The sequence below is a fragment of the Phoxinus phoxinus genome (genome assembly GCF_949152265.1).
Source record: "Phoxinus phoxinus genome assembly, chromosome: 2".
NCBI classification, from domain to species: Eukaryota; Metazoa; Chordata; class Actinopteri; order Cypriniformes; family Leuciscidae; genus Phoxinus; species Phoxinus phoxinus.
The window spans coordinates 29,621,566-29,639,789 of NC_136877.1; the positions used below are offsets into that span (position 1 = coordinate 29,621,566).

The following is an 18,224-nucleotide window of genomic DNA, read 5'->3' on the forward strand; positions in this document are numbered from 1 at the left end:
GGTATCAGACGGAATATCAGTGAATGGACTGTGGTCAGAGGTCTGATGGTCTTATGACCTGTTTCTAATGTTGTGATTAAATGTAAACACTTTTCTTTTTACTGAAATTGATTTGCATGTAACATAGTAGCAGGTTTCATGGCTGTGCGTATTTGTTTTGTGGCGTATGACTGAGGTCAGATGTACTGCGTATTCGCCTGCAGCAACTGTATGTTTTTGTCTCTCTGAGGTACCACAGGTGCCAAGAACTTGATGACTCAAAGTTTTAGGGTATGAAGTTCACATCTGAGTGTCTCACCTCAAGGAAAGCCATCTTCCCACACAAACAGTGCACACTCCCTGCAGTGAGATCTGTGGGCGAGGGTTAAGTGTGGTATCGTTTTAAACTGCAGTCAGTGAATAGGTTTAGGGTTAGAATTAGCATCCTCTTTGTGCATTTTATGTAATGAATATGAGGAAAGACATTGTTGTATTTACTTAGGTTATATAAAAAAAACAAAAACAAAAAAAGATGCACAGACATTTTCTCTCTCAATCCCTCCCCCAGTCTATTCTCTATTTTTTTGTTGTGGATGTTGTACGGAATGTAAAATGTAATCCTTGGGTTGTTTATTTTTTCAAATCTTTGTTTGAAATGTGCTTTTTTGGAATGAATCTCCTCACATTAGCATTCAGAAATGAAAATACTCCAGAAGTTCATTTAGTAGATGTTATAGTTCATGTTTTGGGAATATTTATTTGTACTATAGAGATGTGATCCTCCTCTTCTCTCTTCATTTCCCTGAGTAGATCGAGTTTACTGACTAATGGCAGATCATGCTCCACCTGAACCCGAGTTTGCTGCACCTGTTCTTTTGTTCTGACAGGCTGAAGCTGTTGATATCTTTAGTGTCATAATACATCATAAAAAGGTATAGGTATAGGAAATAGGTGACATGGGAGGCAATGACAGATTAAATAGATTTTTTTTCACACACTACCGTTCAAAAGTCTGGAGTCTGTAGGAGTTTTTAATGTAAAGTATCTATACTCACAAAATCTGCATTCAATTTTAATAAAAAAAAAAACTTTTCTATTTTAATTTATTTCCTGTAATGGCAAAGATGAATTTGCAGAAACTATTACTCCAGTCTTTAGTGTCACATGATCCTTCAGAAATCATTATAATATGCAGATGTTTAAAATATGCGTTATAATATAATGATGATGCTCAAGAAACAGTTCTTATTATAAATGTGTAAAACAGTTGTGCTGCTTAATATTTGTATGACACTTAATAATGTCATTCACTTTTAATCAGTTTAATGTGTCTTGGTGTGCTTAATAAAAGTATATAAAAAATATTTTAATTGGAATGGTAATGTATATATGTACCTCTTATATTCTACACAGAGTTTTATTTATTACAATAGATTTAGCGGAGGAGGAGAAATAGTGGAGGACACAGAGTGAGCTGCTGCAGGAAAGGTGCATGGGCAAAGTTGTCCGAAACATGAGAATACTTTTATATTTTTAAGCGCTTCAAACTAAAGCATAAGGATTTACCTTGGCTTGCCCTGTCGTGCTTTGATAGATCATGTGCTGATTAATGCTTTTTAGCAGTGTTAGGGTTGGACATTGTAAGTAACATGATTTATGTAATCCGATTACTTTTTTCAAGTAACTAGTAAAGTAACACATTATTTTGTAATTCACAACAAAATATCTGAGTTACTTTTTACGTCCCTTTTTTCCCCTTTTATTGACTGACATGTCCCCATGTCCTGTCCCCATGTTGAGAGAAATCGGGGGTAAAGCTACAGAGGCGTTGTGTGCGCTGTGTAAACATAACGGTTATTGTTCTAGACTAGAAAAAGTTCTAGACTAAAAGTTAAGGACGCTATGTGATGATCGCTATGTTTGAATTATCAAAGACGCCATCTGAGAGAACCGCCAGTGTGTTGCCGATGCCCGAGAGATATTTAGCAGGTTAAATTTCTAGACCTGTGTGCAACCCAAGTCCTGTAGTGTTAAATCTGTTTTGACTGGAACTGACATCGACGACGACAGACAGTTGTGTAGTGTGAAAAGAATAGCAATTTTGAAAGTTGTTTAGTGTATTGAACGGCGTTAGGATTGTCCTACTTAATCATGAAAGTGTTCTGTTTTTGTGAAGCCATGGTTTTGTTTTATGTGTTTGATTTGGCATTAAAACTTTCTTACTGCCAAGCATCTCATCATTCTTCAGTGGTCAGAGCTTAGACAGACAGACAGTAACCAGTCTCATTATCTCACTTCATGACGCTTAGACACCTTAACTCTCCTTTACAGAGAATCAGCTTCAGCTGTCATTGGCAGAATACCAGCCAAAGGTCATGAGAGATTTCATAATCTCTCCTCCAATTCCTTTCTCTCTGCGTCCTTTAACCCTTTTCTTAAACACACAAAATATGCATGCATCATTATAGAAAACAGCTCATTTCCATGTGTTTGAATAGCTAGTGTTGTTGATATCTTATCCAGTGACTCATGCACCTTTAAGGGGATTTACTGTACAGTCTGTCACAACATTCACATGAAGCACTGTGGTCGCAGAAGAGCAAATCCTCACATTTCCATCCTGACATTGGTGGGTTTTTGTCTGACACTGAAAGCTTGTTTGTGTGAGGATTGAGCAGTATAAGTGGTGTTCATGTTGCAAACTGGCCAACAGGACATCTGCATGTGAGAATGTTCCGGTTACTTCTTAAAGACATGCAGGGATGATTCTTTCTTTCTATCTCTTACTCATTCAACACACACACACACACACACACACACACACACACACACACACTATTTTGGAGGCATAACAGATGTTATGTATTAGATAAATAATTAATATATAGCTCAAAGACTCTCTTCACTCAACAGCAAAATGTATTCCTTGCAGAAGCCTGTGGGTGCAGTCAATGCTGAGAGATTACTTTTTCATTGTTCAGTCAGCACAAACCCCATGAGGAGATGCTCCACACGGAGCCATTTAATTCTCTCATGCGGCCTGATAATGGCTTGTTCATTAGCTGTGTATGAACAAAAATGCTGATGTGATAAATAATAATGCTGCACATTGGTACTGGTATGAACAAACCCCCAATGCACCGTTGCCATTGGCTCAGGCACAGAGATGCATTCAGGGCTTTGAAAGTTTGCTGAATGACGTCATTGTGAATGGTTGGGTCAGATATATTAATGTTCTTTGGCTTTAAAGGAATATTCAGATACTGTAAGAAATAACAATATTATTAATGTGTGTAAAATTTCTCACAATGCCCTGGCAGAAAATGAACAGTGCCATTTCAGACATTTCCTTCAGCTATCATACACAACACAATGAAACATAACTAAAAATAAGGATAAAATAATTGATAAAAAATCAATGCGGAAAATTCAGTACATTGGTCCGAATTTTCTTAGTGCATCTGAAAAATATTTGCTTTCTATTAAACTGACACTGAGTCTTTTTTTCTACCCACCATTGAGTAATGCTAGATGAATAAACCTGAAGCGAAATATACCGTTAATCTATGGCTGTCAATAGAATACAATAATCCTGACTAATCTTATGATATCTTTAGAAGGCATATTAGCATTCAAAAGTTTGGGGTCTGAAAGATATTTTAATGTTTTTGAAAGAAGTACCTTATGCTCACCAAGGCTAAATTTATTAATGCTGTAAAAGCAGTAATATTGTGAAATATTATTACAAATTAAAATAATCTTTCTATTTTAATATAATTTAAAATGACCAAGCGGAATTCTCAGCAGCCATTGATCCATGCTTCATTTTTCATTTTTTTCAGGATTCTTTGATGAATACAAAGTTCAAAAGAACTGCATTTATTTTAACAGAAATCTTTTGAAACATTATAAATATTTTTACTGTAATTTTTTTTTAATGTAATGCATCCTTTCTGAATAAAAGTAGTATATCTTTAACCCAAACTTTTGAACTGTAGTATAGATTGAAAGTATAAAATATAACATTTGTTTAATTAAACGTTATTTGTGTGATTTGATATACTTTTTTGCTTTCTATTTTGCATTTTGTGCTCAGTGTGTGTTGTGGCAAACAAGGACAGACTGGCATTAGTGGTCTTTGTCACCGGTGATCAAAGAGAATTTGGTTGTGTTGGGTCCAGATGGCACAGGTGATGATGGGCAGGTTCTGTATTTTTGGAGAGCTGTTGTCCAGCGAGGGATAAACTGACATAGGCAAGCATGAGCGTGGTCTGCACAATGTGACGCATTTTACAGGCAGCACAATGAGTATTCATTTTGGAAATTAGTGACCCTGAACCATGAGTGCAGTTTGGCAAAAGAGAGACTATTCAATCATATTAAAGACACTTTAAAACATGAAGATCAGCCTGCCAGCTGAGATTAGCTTAAACCATTAATGCTTGAACAGCTTTAAAGGACTGAGTAACTAATTATGAAAAAAAATTGCCACTTCTGTTATTTTAACAAGGAACGTCATTTTTACAGACAAACACACATGATTTCTCATTTTCACTTACTTTATTTCCTATAGCTGATGTAGGTGTATTGCTGCAGGTATCAGAAAAAACTGAGATAGAGAATTCCTCTCCATTATTCTTGACTGTCAATGTTTTTTTGTGTGCTTCTATTTGTCAAATGTCTATTTCTCAAATCATTCATCTGATAATAACATTTGGATTGTTTATGGATTTTCAGTCAGATGTGAAAATGTAAAACATAAGCAAGCAATAAAAAAGCAGTAATAATAAAATATGTAAACTATTGTAGTGGCACTTCATTCAGTGTGAGAATAAAGTGTGAGAATAAAGAACAAACACAAAAGCAAACATTTACAAGGATTCAGAGGTTTAAGAAAGCACAGCACAATATTAGTTTAGTCATAGTACCACTCTCCCTGACAAATGTGAATATAAAAAGCAGTAATATTATTTTCTCTCATTTTGCCACCAACCTGTGCAAGTGTTTATCATCTGTTTGTTTGTTTGTTTGTTTATTTGTTTTATTCATCCCATTTGTTTTCTTTTTATGTTGAAAATCAAATAAATCAAATGGGTTTCAAAAGCAACTTATACAATTCTGAAATGATCATTCTTTATCATCCACAGACTCTCTGGATTTAGAGATTCTCCCAGAGGATTCTGGGTCTGAGGTGGTACCAGAGACGCCCCCCCACAGTCGACCTCAGGAAGATGAAGGGTCAGATCTCACTGAACCCAGCACAGGTGACCAGCACATACTTCACACAACTGAACAGTACTTTATGATATTGATTTTGGTCCTGGAACTGTTATCAACCAGCCAGGATTTCATTTAGGGCCAACTTGAACAACATTTAAATCATCATACAGTAATATTGACTTCTGACTGTAGGGATGGTTTATGGTTAGGACAAAGAAAGGACATTTAAAACCAAAGCCATCCTAGGTAATACACTTGTTTTTACCTTGGTAGCTAACATGTTGGGGTGCTTTCACCCTGCGGTTCAATAGAACTGTTGAGCAATTTTCATTCATTTGAATGCAATTTGAACTCTGGTCCTCACTTGTTCAGGATGTAAAGTAACATGCACGTGCATTTTAGCTGATGACAACATCATTAGTTCAACCAAACACATGCAGGTGATCATGCCAGTGATGATTTTCGTTGGATACGAGCGAGAGTGAGCGTGCCGTGTAATCGTGTAGAGTGAGTGCAATCAGAGCGGCAAATGAATGGCTCGCAATCAGATGTCTCCTCAAAAGAGCAGCAGAATGCAACGCGCATAGACGCAAGTGTTTTTCATTTTGCTGCACATAATATCACTAATTAAATAGAAAACAACATATCAACCCACATTGTTCTTTCTATCTTGCGTGCTGTGCACATTTGTGAAGCCGCAAGATGAACACAAATCCACTGAGGTTCGATAGGATCTATAAAAACCAGATCAGTCGCACTCAGATTCAGACCTTAGCAAACGTGCCCAGTGTGAAAGCCCCCTTAGATTGTACATTAGCACATTGTTGCACAGCACAAGTCACAAGAGTACACAGTCCACTCACAATTCAGAAAGCGAATGCAAGAATTATAACTATCAGTGCAGAAATTAAACCATGAAGAAGGAAACCAAAGCTTGAAAGGATTGTTGATGCTGATGCAAACATCTGAAACACACTCTCATACTCATACTAACTATACTTGATCCACAGTGCCTAAACACTAGATGAGGATCAAAGAGTTGAGTTTGCAGACATAGTTGATGAATAATTTAGAGTCAATTGTGGCGCTTTAATTGCACTGCACCTTCCTGTTAAATTAGGTCCATACAACATGTGTCCAGGCTGTAAACCTGTTCTGTAACAGCTGTTTGAAAGCCATTTTATGTGTGTAAATCTCCACTGACACTAGCAAGACATAAATCTTCCACTAACACCAAACATTTCGCTGTCAACACACCCTGCAACTCTTCATGTTTTGTAAGCTGTCAAATTCACTTTTTCTCCAAAAGGCCATCCAGGGTTATTACTTTGTTCCTCCCTAATAAAGTTTATTGATCCCCGAAAGCAAGTTGGACACTGGTATTTCTTGAAGAACTCAATAGTTCTCCTTCACTCTCTCTCTCTCTCAGGTCAGGCAGAGTATGTTTCTCGTATCCGAAGGCTAATGGCTGAGGGCGGCATGACTGCGGTTGTCCAGCGTGAGCAGAGCACCACAATGGCTTCTATGGGCAGCTTTGGCAACAACATCATTGTCAGCCACCATATCCACCGTGGCTCCCAGACAGGTGCGGACGCACGAAGCCGTACTCTTTTGAGTCCTATCCCTGGTCCCTCCTCTAGTGTCCCTGAGTCTTTGGCTGGAGCTGCAGGTTCGTACTCCCGCGTCCTCACCAACGCACTGGGGCTTCATACCGACACAGCTCTGGGCACCTCTACAGACATAGACCTGACACCCCTCGTAGAACAAGAGAGACTTCACACGTCCCTCCTGTCACAGGAGTTTTCACCTCTTTTCTCATCTGCTGTAAACACAAACGGACCTTCTGCTTCCATGGAAACAGACAGTGTATTGGAGGGAGAGGAGCTCCAAGACTTTGTGCCCCTCTCTCCATCTTTACTCTCATCCTCACCATCTCTTTCTCCAGTGAATAACAGTAACTACAGCAACAGTGATAATAGTTACCACGGAGAAGAGTATGGGCGGTGAAAGGGGCGGAGTTCGCAGAGAAGTCATCATTTGAAAACAACGAGAAAAGACAAGGCAACACAACAGAAACGTCCGAATATATTTGCACTCGGCGTTCCTTTCGCATCAGCGTTAATATTTTGCATCTGCTCTGACACAATTTAGTGAATAATGAACGATGGAGAAACAGTTGTAGTTTCCTGATCAGCTAAAACTCAGCAATGTATTCAGACGATTCCATGTTGTACTTCAGTCAGCCTTGCCGAAGGTTCTAGTGGTGGTCTCTGTCTGCCTGTTGTCCATCATGAAGTGCGCACATATATAGCCACGTACAGAATAAGGTGTGTATGTGTTTTTTTTATGTGAATGCCAGAGAGATGGAGCGTCACTTTGCAGGCAGTCTTGAGTCTGCAGAGCAATATCAGTTCAACTGAACATTTTGTTCCTCTACAACTTCTTTCATATGTAACATTTCAGATGCCATTGAAATCTGCTGCCTGGACCAGAAAAGTATAAAGTCTCGTATAGTCTTGTATTTGAAGTTACAAAAACTTGTCACACTCTGAACAATTTGGTTATGTTACTGTTGGTTAGTTTAGAACTGGGTGTAAAGTCACTTCTGTAGAAGGAAGGCCCATTTTTAGAAGGTGATTGTTACATTTTAGTTCAGATTTTTATAAAGTTGAAAAGGCCACACCTTGTTTTTTCTGTCGTTGTTTTTTTAATTATGGAAAGAAGATGAGAAAGAGAATCAAGAAAGAAGACAGAGTTGTCTAAACAAATATTGTATTTTGTAGAGTTAATTCTGTGGCATTAATGGGTAGTTAAAAAATTAAAATTCATCATTTACTCATCCTCATGTTTTTCCAAACCTGTCCGACTGCAGAACACAAAATAAGTTATTTTATTTTGAGAATTGAGAAGAAATAATTGGTTTATTTCTAGAATTGAGAAGATTCCTGGTTTGGAACAACATGAGGGTGAGTAAGGAATGACACAATTTTCATTTCAACCTTTAAGATCTGTAGCCCCATAAAACCATCAGCTTCATCAGTCTTCCATGTGGCCAAGTCAGTCTTCTTTCCACCCATCGTTACCCCTGAAACCCCTTAATTATCTTTCTTTGCCCTAAATAAAGAACAGAAAGTTGGCTTCTTGAAAGGGTTTTCCCTTCCCTGTTTACAGTAAAGTGGTTCTTGACACAATGTGATAAACCTCACACTCAGAACCTCAACAGGGAAGCGGTGAAGTTTGACAAGCATGTCAATGTGAGAGAGACACTTTCCCAGTTCTGTCAGCTACTGTAGATTTTCAAAGCCTATTGAAAGTTAAGCAGACACCTGACAACATTTCTGTTGCTACCTTGCCTTTTATTTCTTATGTAGCACTCTGGTTTCTACCTTCTCTCTCAGATAAGTGCGTGCGTGCGCGCGTGCGTGTGTGTTCAGAGAGCTTGTCCATTGAACCTCAAAGTGTGCCCCTGGCTCTGCTGTAATGCCTTTTGAAATTTCAGAATTTGAAGCATATTTTGACCAGCTTGTTCACAAACCACTAAATAACCACCACATCATAATGTTGGATGTGCTTAAGTGTACTTTATGTTGATATGTGACCTTAGGGAGTGTCTTTATGGTGTTTTTCACTGTCTAAATGGTGTGGTCTGGTACACAGTGCTACAGTACTGCATAGGGAAGGCGGATGTTTGGATGAATGTTTACGTGAGATTTTTCTTGTTCACTGGCTAAGGCATTATGTTCCGCATTAATATGGAGAGGCTCTCTCTGCTTCTTTTGGCAAACCACTTTATCCTGAAAATGAATGTCTAACAGTGTCTCCTGAATCAACCTGCTGCTTTGGTAAACAGTGTAACCTCTGCTTTAGAGCTCACTGGCCTCCTACAGTAAAACAAAACAAACAACAACAAAAATGTTGTGCTTTTTCTGCACATGATGTATAAGACATTGTAGATTTACAGCAGCAGCTTTTCTGAGGGATTATACTTCACATTAAAAGTGACTAATTTTTGTCTTTTTTGTTTCTTTTTCTGTTTGCTTTTTAGAAAACTGTTATTAAATGTTTGTCTTTTCAAAGAAAAAATTGCGGTAAAACATTGATCTGCATACTGGGAAACAGTCCTGTATGTGAATTATATGGAATAAAATTATAACAAACATACCGTGTTAATGTTTGTTTGTGTGTAGATAGCGATACAGATAAAAATGCTAATTTTGTAATGTTTTGTTTCTATTGTTTTTATTTTAATATTATTATGGGCCTTTTTGTTGCAGATGACCGGCATGAGAGATGTCTCACATGCCCCTACTGTATTTTGATCTGATCTTTTTCTGCACCTATTGATTCTTTAAACTAAAGTCTAAAGGTCCAGATGTTATTAGATTCACTGTAGTTCATTTATATAACCATTTTCATTCATATTAGCCTTGTTGCTCCTGAGCCGACTTCAGATCAGTGCTGCCTGTTCAGGATTATGCCTCTCACGTAAGTAGATTCTTTTCAGATGATTCCAGAACTGTGAATGAGACTAAGCAGCGATAGTGTTCACTATGATATGATGGAGAGGTTAACACTGGCTCTGAGAGACCATTTGAATAAAAAGGCCTGTAAAAATGATTTGTCAGTTAATATTAAGATTCTCAAATCTGCAGTTCTTCAGACATTTGCAATAGGATTCTGAAGGTACAATTATGTCATTTAAGATTGTTAATTGTTAATCTTCACAGTGAAAATGGCTCAGAGAGATGTGAATAGAAATGAGATGTGTGAGAGCTGCATATCAGGGAAGGGACATCAGGAAGAGTGTTTTAGTCCAGCCTTTTTCAGTCCTTATACTGATTAAATGGGATCTCAAGGGAAGCTTAAAAAAATAGTCTCTATTCTGAGGAGCAGCCCTTTAATGAGGACCTCAAGATGACCTGTTAGAAAACATCAGTTTCATGGTATAAAACACACACACACACACACAGAAACACTTCATCTTGCAGGCATGTATGAAAGCAACAGCCAAACTAGCTAATGTGAGTCTGTAGAGGCAACATCCAACAAGCCATGTATAAGAACATTCTGTGCTTTTGGGCTCCATTCAACTAAAACTGTGTGGTGGCTAATTGCTGATGTAGATTCAAGACAGCTGAGAGCTCATTAACAGAAGCGAGAGAGTTGCCTTACAGCATTCTGCTGCACACATGCCGGACATACATACCAGGAGGTCAAGGTTTGGCAGGGTTGCATGAGGCAGTTACCCCCTGCTGGTAGATGCTGTAACTACACCATGTGGGTGGCAAAAAGCATATTTCTCCATCGATGATAACCTTTTACAAGCAGCTCTGTGTTCAGACTAAATATTTATATATTTGTTTAATTGCTGCATTTATAAGCAAAATGTATTATATTTATGTATTTTTATTCATTGTATGTGTAGACAGACATTTTTGAAAATGAAATAATATTTGCACAAGGATGCATTAAATTGATCAAACGTGACAGTAAAGACAATGTTACAAAATATGTCAAATGTTTCAAATAAATGCTGTTCTGAACTTTCTATTCATTAAAGAATTCTGAAAAATCTATCACGGTTTCTTTAAAAAATATTAATCTGCACATCTGTTTTCAACATTGATAATATTAAGAAATGTTTCTTAAGCAGCAAATTATTCCTGAATGATCAGACACTGATGTAAAGATGCTGAAAATTCAGCTTTGACATCAATGGGATAAATTACACTGTAAAAAATAAAATAAAAGTTATTATCATTGTAAATAATATTATCATTTCAGAATATTGTTTTACTGTATTTTGATCAAATGAATGCAACCTTGGTGAGCAGAAGAGACTTCAAAAACAAAATTTCAGTCTCTCTCTCTATATAGCAAAGCAATTGCCTTTGAAATAGCTTTTTTCAGATATTATTATAGTCCTCCTTGATAGAAACACTTTGCTCCTCTAATCAGTGTCATCCTGACAAATATCAAGAGTTTTAATGCAGGACTGAGAAATCCATTCCTGCCATGTGAAATGACGCCAATTCCTGTTCCCCCAGACTGAGCAATGACAGAACGTTCCCGAGGGGCTGGAAGCCTCTGCAGCATTCACTGTTTATATTGAGAAAGCGATTATACACGTTTCCCTAAAGGCTCTGAGAAATTCCACCTGTCTGGCAGGAAATTTGTTCGCCATTAGCCCAGTGTGTCTTATTTTCAACGTTCAGCTGACTCTCTGCTTTTTTGTGAGTCTCCTGTCTCATATATAAGTATTGATGCTGTGAATGAGTAAAGAGGGCTGGGATTGCTGGAATTCATATCTCACTGCATATCATATCTTCAACCTGTGAGGTTGACCACAGCGGGCCTGATCAGAGTCCTCCCTATAAAGCTGATCTCAGTAATTTTGTGTAGAAACAAAGCTCTAATACTGACATGATTACATGCCCTGCTGAGCGTTATTATCACCTACACTAACTCTGCTCTCACTCTCCAGAACTGCTGTTGCATAAAGTGCTCCACACAGAGGATCTCAGAGAGCTGCATCGCCGCGTAAGTGGGCACTGCGTGTGTCTGTGTGTCTGTGTGTGTGTGTGTGTGGTGGCATTTTTCTGAGCGCTCAAGTGCACACATGCACAGTTAGGCTGTGAGAGAGGAGATTTAATGATGGGTGTTTTCTGAGAGAGAAAGACTGTTATGCAAAGCCCCTCTTAATTGTATAATGTGGCAGATAAACAGAGTGGGCTGAGGTTAATGGGGATGACTACAGCAAAACATGCTGCTAATGATCCGGCCCATTTACTATTGCTAAAAAACCCTTGGCACAGTGTGCAGCCATTAGGTACTGTATGCAATTACAAAGCTATCACATGTTTCTCTAACAGATATGGCAAGTTGTACATGTATTTGTTTGTTTCTCCCTGAAATGTGTGTGTGACATTTTCTTCTAAAGCGATCATTTTCCCGTGCCTCTCTGCTGCTGTCAGTTATAATTTGCTGTACAGCTAATAAAGCCACTGAGATTGTACAGGAAATATCCACACAGCATTTGCTCATACTACAGTACATTATGGTGTATTGATACATTTTGTCAAAAAATTGCCCGTATTACTCAACAGGATACATAACCCTGAAATTTAGTGTAATCTAGGCTATCATGATCATAATAGACTGATTATTTGCCGTCATACACAGTGGATATTTATAATTTTTTTGATTAACCTTTAATATTCATGATCTATTCTTTGTATGTTTATGGCTTTGTAATGCATAAAAGTAGCGTGTAGGCCTACATAATTTTTTTTTATTAAACTTACATTGTAATAAAAAAGATATGAAAGCTATAAAATATAACTTTAAATTGGTCTGTGTGCCAGTGATTACTACTGATATGAGTATTGAATAGAAATATAATTAAGTATCTAGAGATGGTTTATATTCAAGTGAGAGGTGCCGTTGAAATAAAGCAGCGATTAGCATAAATACCTTCTTTTTTTTCATAAAAAGAACAAACTAAAAATCAAATATAGATGTACAGCCAACTTTCCATGCACCTTTAACACAGTTATTGCGAGTTAGAAAACCACTAAATGCGCAAACCTCAGAATTTAGTTATTAAAAAGGAATAACATGGGGAAAAGACCTCATGTAGTATGGTTTAAAATGCATGCAGCACTCTTCAATAAATACTGAATGGTGTTTATGAGGATGGTGTTTGACTGTTGTTAAAAAAAAAAAAAAAGCTTTAGGAACATCCAATAATCATAACAGATTTGAATAGCCTGTGTCATATTTATGCAAATTACTCTGCTCTCTGGAATACTTGATTCTGATTGGTCAGTCGTGGCATTCTGGGGTCATATTTTGATAACATGATCACTTAATTGTAGAGGCCTAATTGACCGTTTCCCCAGCAACCCATTTTCTACACCGCTCTGCTAATTTCATGGCTCTCGTATTATGCCGCAGTGTCTAATTTTGCATAATAAAATAATTTGAACTAAACTAGATTCTTCACGTCCATTTATTTAGTATCACAAAATTACCCACTTTACAGTGACGTTCTAAAAGGGATAGTTCACCCAAAAAGTGAAAATTCTGTCATCATTTACTTCCACTCATGTCTTTCCAAACCTGTATGACTTCATGTCTTCTGTGGAACAATTTGAGAAATGTGTCCTTGCTGAATAATAGAGTCAGAATTGTTTTTATTGTCAGTGGAAGTCACCAAAACGTTTTACCAACATTCATCAAAATATCTTCCACAGTCAATATGATACAGCTTTGGAATGACATGATGGTGATTAATTATAACATAATGGTTATTTTTGTGTGAACTATCCCTTATTGGTATAACTACACAAAAAATACTAGCTTTAGTAAGACCACATTAAAAGACACCACAGGCTCTTGCAAATTAATTTGAAATTATTAAGATACAAGACCTTTTAAAATAAATCAGACAGGGAAGAGAGAAAATATTATGATTAGTATATTATGTTATTGTTATATTATTAATCTCACTGTTGTTATTTTATGTCACATTATTGAACATAACCAGAGCAAAGGGACTTGTCAAATAGAATAAAGTCAAAGGGAAGTCAACAAAAAATAACAGTTCCACTTACTCGATGATGTACTTGATCAAAGAAACAATTCAATGTTTTTTTTGTTGTTGTTGTTGAACAAGAACCCTCAAAAGAGGCTTAGAACCGTGTTTGTGATGCCAAAAACCCCTGAGAGCTGTGAAGAACCGTATTTGCGTAGGGTTCTCTGAGCGGTAATGGTTCCAGCAAGGACCATTTGTCATCCAAAGCACCTTTTTAAGAGTATATTTGCATAATTGTATCTTCTCCTACGGTGTACTGGAATGTTATGCTCAGCTGAAGAGTCTGAAAGGTGTCAATTTTGGTTGTTTTTTGCTGCCAGGAAGTGATCACGATAAAAGGCAGCTGAAAGGATGTTTTGCATGTCCTGCTTAGACACTTAACTGTGTTCTTGTTCATCGGAAAACAGATGCTCATCATTGCATTACATTAGCTTGACTTTCCATTTAGATATAACTGCTTTGTTTTTGATTAGTTTAATTATTTATCTCTCTCTCTCTCACACACACACACACACACACACACATACACACACACACGCACAAACACACACACACGCACAAACACACACACTCACTCCTTTCTCTCACACATCTAATCACTTGCTCTGGTACCTCTCTGTCTTTTGGTGGTGAATAATGATCCTAATACAAACATGCACCTCTTAAACAGAGAGAACACACTGCACTTAGAGCCCCTGAGAGTGTTATATAATAACGTAAATGGGTGGAAATATAAAAAGTTGAGAGAGAGGATAGAGAGAAGCAGAAGAGGGTGAGATGTAGAAGTCTGTGGCTTTATGTGATGCTGATCTTTCTCTATATTCATATGAGAACACAAGTGTGTGCATGCATAAATGCGTGTTATGTTCGTATTTCAAAAGCAGGAAGCGCAGCTCATTCTCATAATAAGCAAACTGCAGTCAGATCCATGGCGAAACTAATTGGAGGAAACTAATTGTCTGGAAGTGTTTTCCTAACATTCCCATCTTCAGACTTGTGCCATTTGTATATGATTTTTTTTTTTTAGTTTTACTAATTTGACTTGCTAGCTATTAGGTTAGGATTAAGGGGAGGAGAAAGTAGTCTGTAAATCATCTGACTTGTTTATTCATTCATTTTCATTAAGACAAAAAAATCTCTCTTTTCTATCTCTCTTTCCTAAGTAAAGAGGTGTGGTATGAAGGGGCATAAACAGTAGTTCTTCTGTCACTTCAAAGCAGATTATCAATTAATCCGATTTAGTCCAATGGTGTTGGAATCAAATCTGTTTTCCAAACCAATGCTCCCTCAGTCTCAGGCATAATACAACTCTCTCATTATCAAAAACTAGTGGGGCTCATAGCATTTTTTAGTCTGTATTGTGACTCTTTCAGTTTACGGTTTTACTTTAAAGATCAACCACATAAAGTTAATTTATAGGGGTACTTTGAAGAACTTTTAAAAACATCAGAAAATGCCAGAAGAAAAAACACTGAGGGAAAAAGCCATTTGCTTTGTCAGCAATTCAGTTAGCTATTGCAAATCACTTTTATTGGTGAACTTTTTATCAATTGTTTTATTGAGGCAGAGTCTGCCTCAACTCAACTCTGCCTGAATTCAGTGCCAAACTCAACGTGGTGCTCATGTAATCTAGATTCAGCAGTTCTAAAGTTAACAAAGCAGAACTGAACTGATGCAGGCTGAACTCGGCAGCAGTGCTATATCTCATTTCAGTGGGTGAGCAACTGAAGTGAAATGGAATTTGTTATGTGTGTCTGTGATGTATGAGCTTAATGAGCCTATCATTTGACTTGTTCGAGAACTTATGGACGTCTAATCCTGACTGGAACTGGTTTCTCATGGCAAACATGAGTCAGTAGCTTTTCATTATAGTCTTATTCTGCCCATCTTTTTGTTTTTGTTGTTGTTTCTACTGTTCCCTTGGGGGGCATTTCACCAAACAGCTTTGGAAACAAACTAAAGGATAAGGCAAAATAAAATGTTGTTAAATAACTGATATGTCTCACCAGTAGGCCTATTAGTTTTGGTAAAGTTTTAGTTTTCACGGTTTAAAACATTGGTACTTTGATATTTGCAATTATTCTAAAGTTTCCCTCTCCCCTTCTCCTGCTGTACTCAGATCATCAAGCTCAGTATTCATACCGAACTAATGAGAGACCAGAGCGTACTGTAACTATACACACAGTGATTTAGTTGAGACGTCTCGTCATGTCCACACAGGAGTGCTGGTCTGCCTCACCTCATTAACGGCTCCCTCAGATCTCGTTCCTACCCTGTGGTCTGTTTGCATGAGAGAATATTCCCTTACGGTGTTATAGACTTCACAGTGAAACAGCGTACGCTTCTGATGTCTTCTTTATGGCCTTGACTAATGAATCAAATGTAATTATATTCAAGTGAAATTAAAGTTAATTTCATGAAACACAAGATACTTGTGTAGACAGAGGTAAAATCTCAGGCATTTATTGGCTTGATCTGTTCGTTCTGCTAAAAAAGAAACCAGCTAAAAGCAGTTGCTGGTTTTAGCTTTTGGGTACATTTCAGCTGGTCAAGTTGAGAGACCAGCTGTCCACCAGTCTGACCATGGTGAAGACCTGCTTAAACCAGCTTAGGCCAGCCAAGCTTTATAGTTTATAGTTTTATTTTCCCCTGCAGGGTGTATTCTGCAAATAAATAGCTCACATTTTAGGGTTATTTTTAAGATTATTTTCAATTATTTAATTATTTAAAGGCCCACTGAAGTGCCTGGAACGTGCAGATTTGTATGATGCTTTGACTTGATTTCCACTGAAACAGGAAGCTAAGGTGGGACATATTGAATGGCTCCTCCCCCTTTTTTAAATAGCCAATAGCGTTTAGTTTACCTAATACTTGCATTCGGTAGCACCATGGTGACACCACCATGGAAGCGAATCCGAGCGCTGATGATACGTTGGATTCCGTAGTAGAGGTGTGAATAAATTCTAGCCATTTCATTCTTGCAACGTACTGTTCGAAAACGGAATAAATCTTGTCATTGTTTTGGAACATACCAGCTTATTCATAGCCTTAAGGCTAACATATATTTATACTAAAAGCTAAAAAACTTAATTTTGATTTCAGGGGGCCTTTAAGTATTTTTTTTTTAAACATCTACCTCTTTTCATGATTTTATCTTTTCCTGGCTTAGGGACAATTCCATTTACAACTCTTATTAGACATAGGTAAGTAGTCTATAATTATCCTTGCACGGTTTCAAGTTATGATGCCATAACATTTTTATTTTTATTTACAAATGATATTTTTCATTATGATACTTGTGTTTTCATGTAGTTACACGTGGGAGCTCAAAGCATTCCTGCACATGTGAGTTTGAGAGCACATGAATGTAAATGTAAAGTTTTCATTCTCTATCCTGAATCTTTCACTATCGTTTAATTCCCATGCCTCTCTCTCTCCTCTCATCACTCCTTCCATCTCTCTATCTCAAAGCCAGTGGAGCATGCAGTCTTTATTCTTGCACCTGAGTGAGTGAATGTGTGTGTGTGTGTGTGTGTGTGTTTCCGGAATTTTACAAGGATTGACTTAATCAGGCCAACAGTTTTTACAGAGGTCCCGAATCTCACATGCCCCTAGAGCACCTATTCTTGCATTTTACGGAGTGCATGCATCAACACACATGTGCAATCAACCATTAATATGAACTGCACAAGCATCTCTTACAGTGTCACATTGCTTACCAGATAACAAGGATTTCATTGTCTCCTGTAAACCACACTTCTTTTTCCACAATATTGTGATACTGTCTGCAGTAATTACAATCACTTGCCTCATTCATAAAAATCTCCTTCAGAATTCCTGCACAGTCCTGTTAATGCACTAATACTAACATAGTGTTGTGTTTGGTCTATAATGGCAGCATCATCTGTTGATTCAATATTGCCAATTAGACACTGTTGCAGTGATGCATAGTATGATTGCATAGTATGATGTCAACATAGAAGTTACAACATTAAAAAGACAGTTTTTCTGTTGTTTTGCCATCTGGAAACTTCATTTTTTTCAACCTCTTCTGAACAGATTTTTGCTTTGAGTATGAAATGGCTGAAAGAAAAGAAAAACGTTTTAGAGCACCCCGGGGAAGAGTTGATGAAGCTCCCAAGATTTGAAAGCCTTATAAAAGAATTTCTAAAGACTAGGGCTTAAATTCAGTGTACCATCAGACAGAAAGTTGACAGGTGGAAAAACATCAGAGCCGTTGCTAGAATGGTGTATATGAGAGGTTACTGTAGTGGAAACCACTGCTCTCTAAAGCAAGAAATAATTTACCCACAGCTGTGCTAAAACAACGGACTGTGGACAGAGAAAACGGCACCTGACCTGAACATTTGTACAAAGCATTCATCCCAGCTGTCAATAATTGTGGAGGGTTGTATAATGGTGTGGTAAA

The 18,224-nt window shown here is 37.4% G+C and overlaps 1 protein-coding gene across 5 annotated transcripts in view; it reads left to right on the top strand.

Annotated features, from left to right (window-relative positions):
* ambra1a (autophagy/beclin-1 regulator 1a) overlaps positions 1-9,422 on the top strand; it is an 84,173-nt gene extending 74,751 nt beyond the window's left edge. For 4 of the 5 annotated variants that reach the window (XM_079639366.1, XM_079639369.1, XM_079639368.1 and 1 more), the window contains 2 exons: positions 5,127-5,243; positions 6,629-9,410. In XM_079639366.1, the coding sequence (XP_079495492.1) occupies positions 5,127-5,243; positions 6,629-7,206 (695 nt within the window). In that variant the 3' untranslated portion in view covers positions 7,207-9,410. Of the gene's footprint in view, positions 1-5,126; positions 5,244-6,628 lie in introns of all 5 variants that reach the window. The other variant, XR_013800638.1, reaches the window with a different exon arrangement.
* Positions 9,423-18,224: the final 8,802 nt, after the last annotated feature.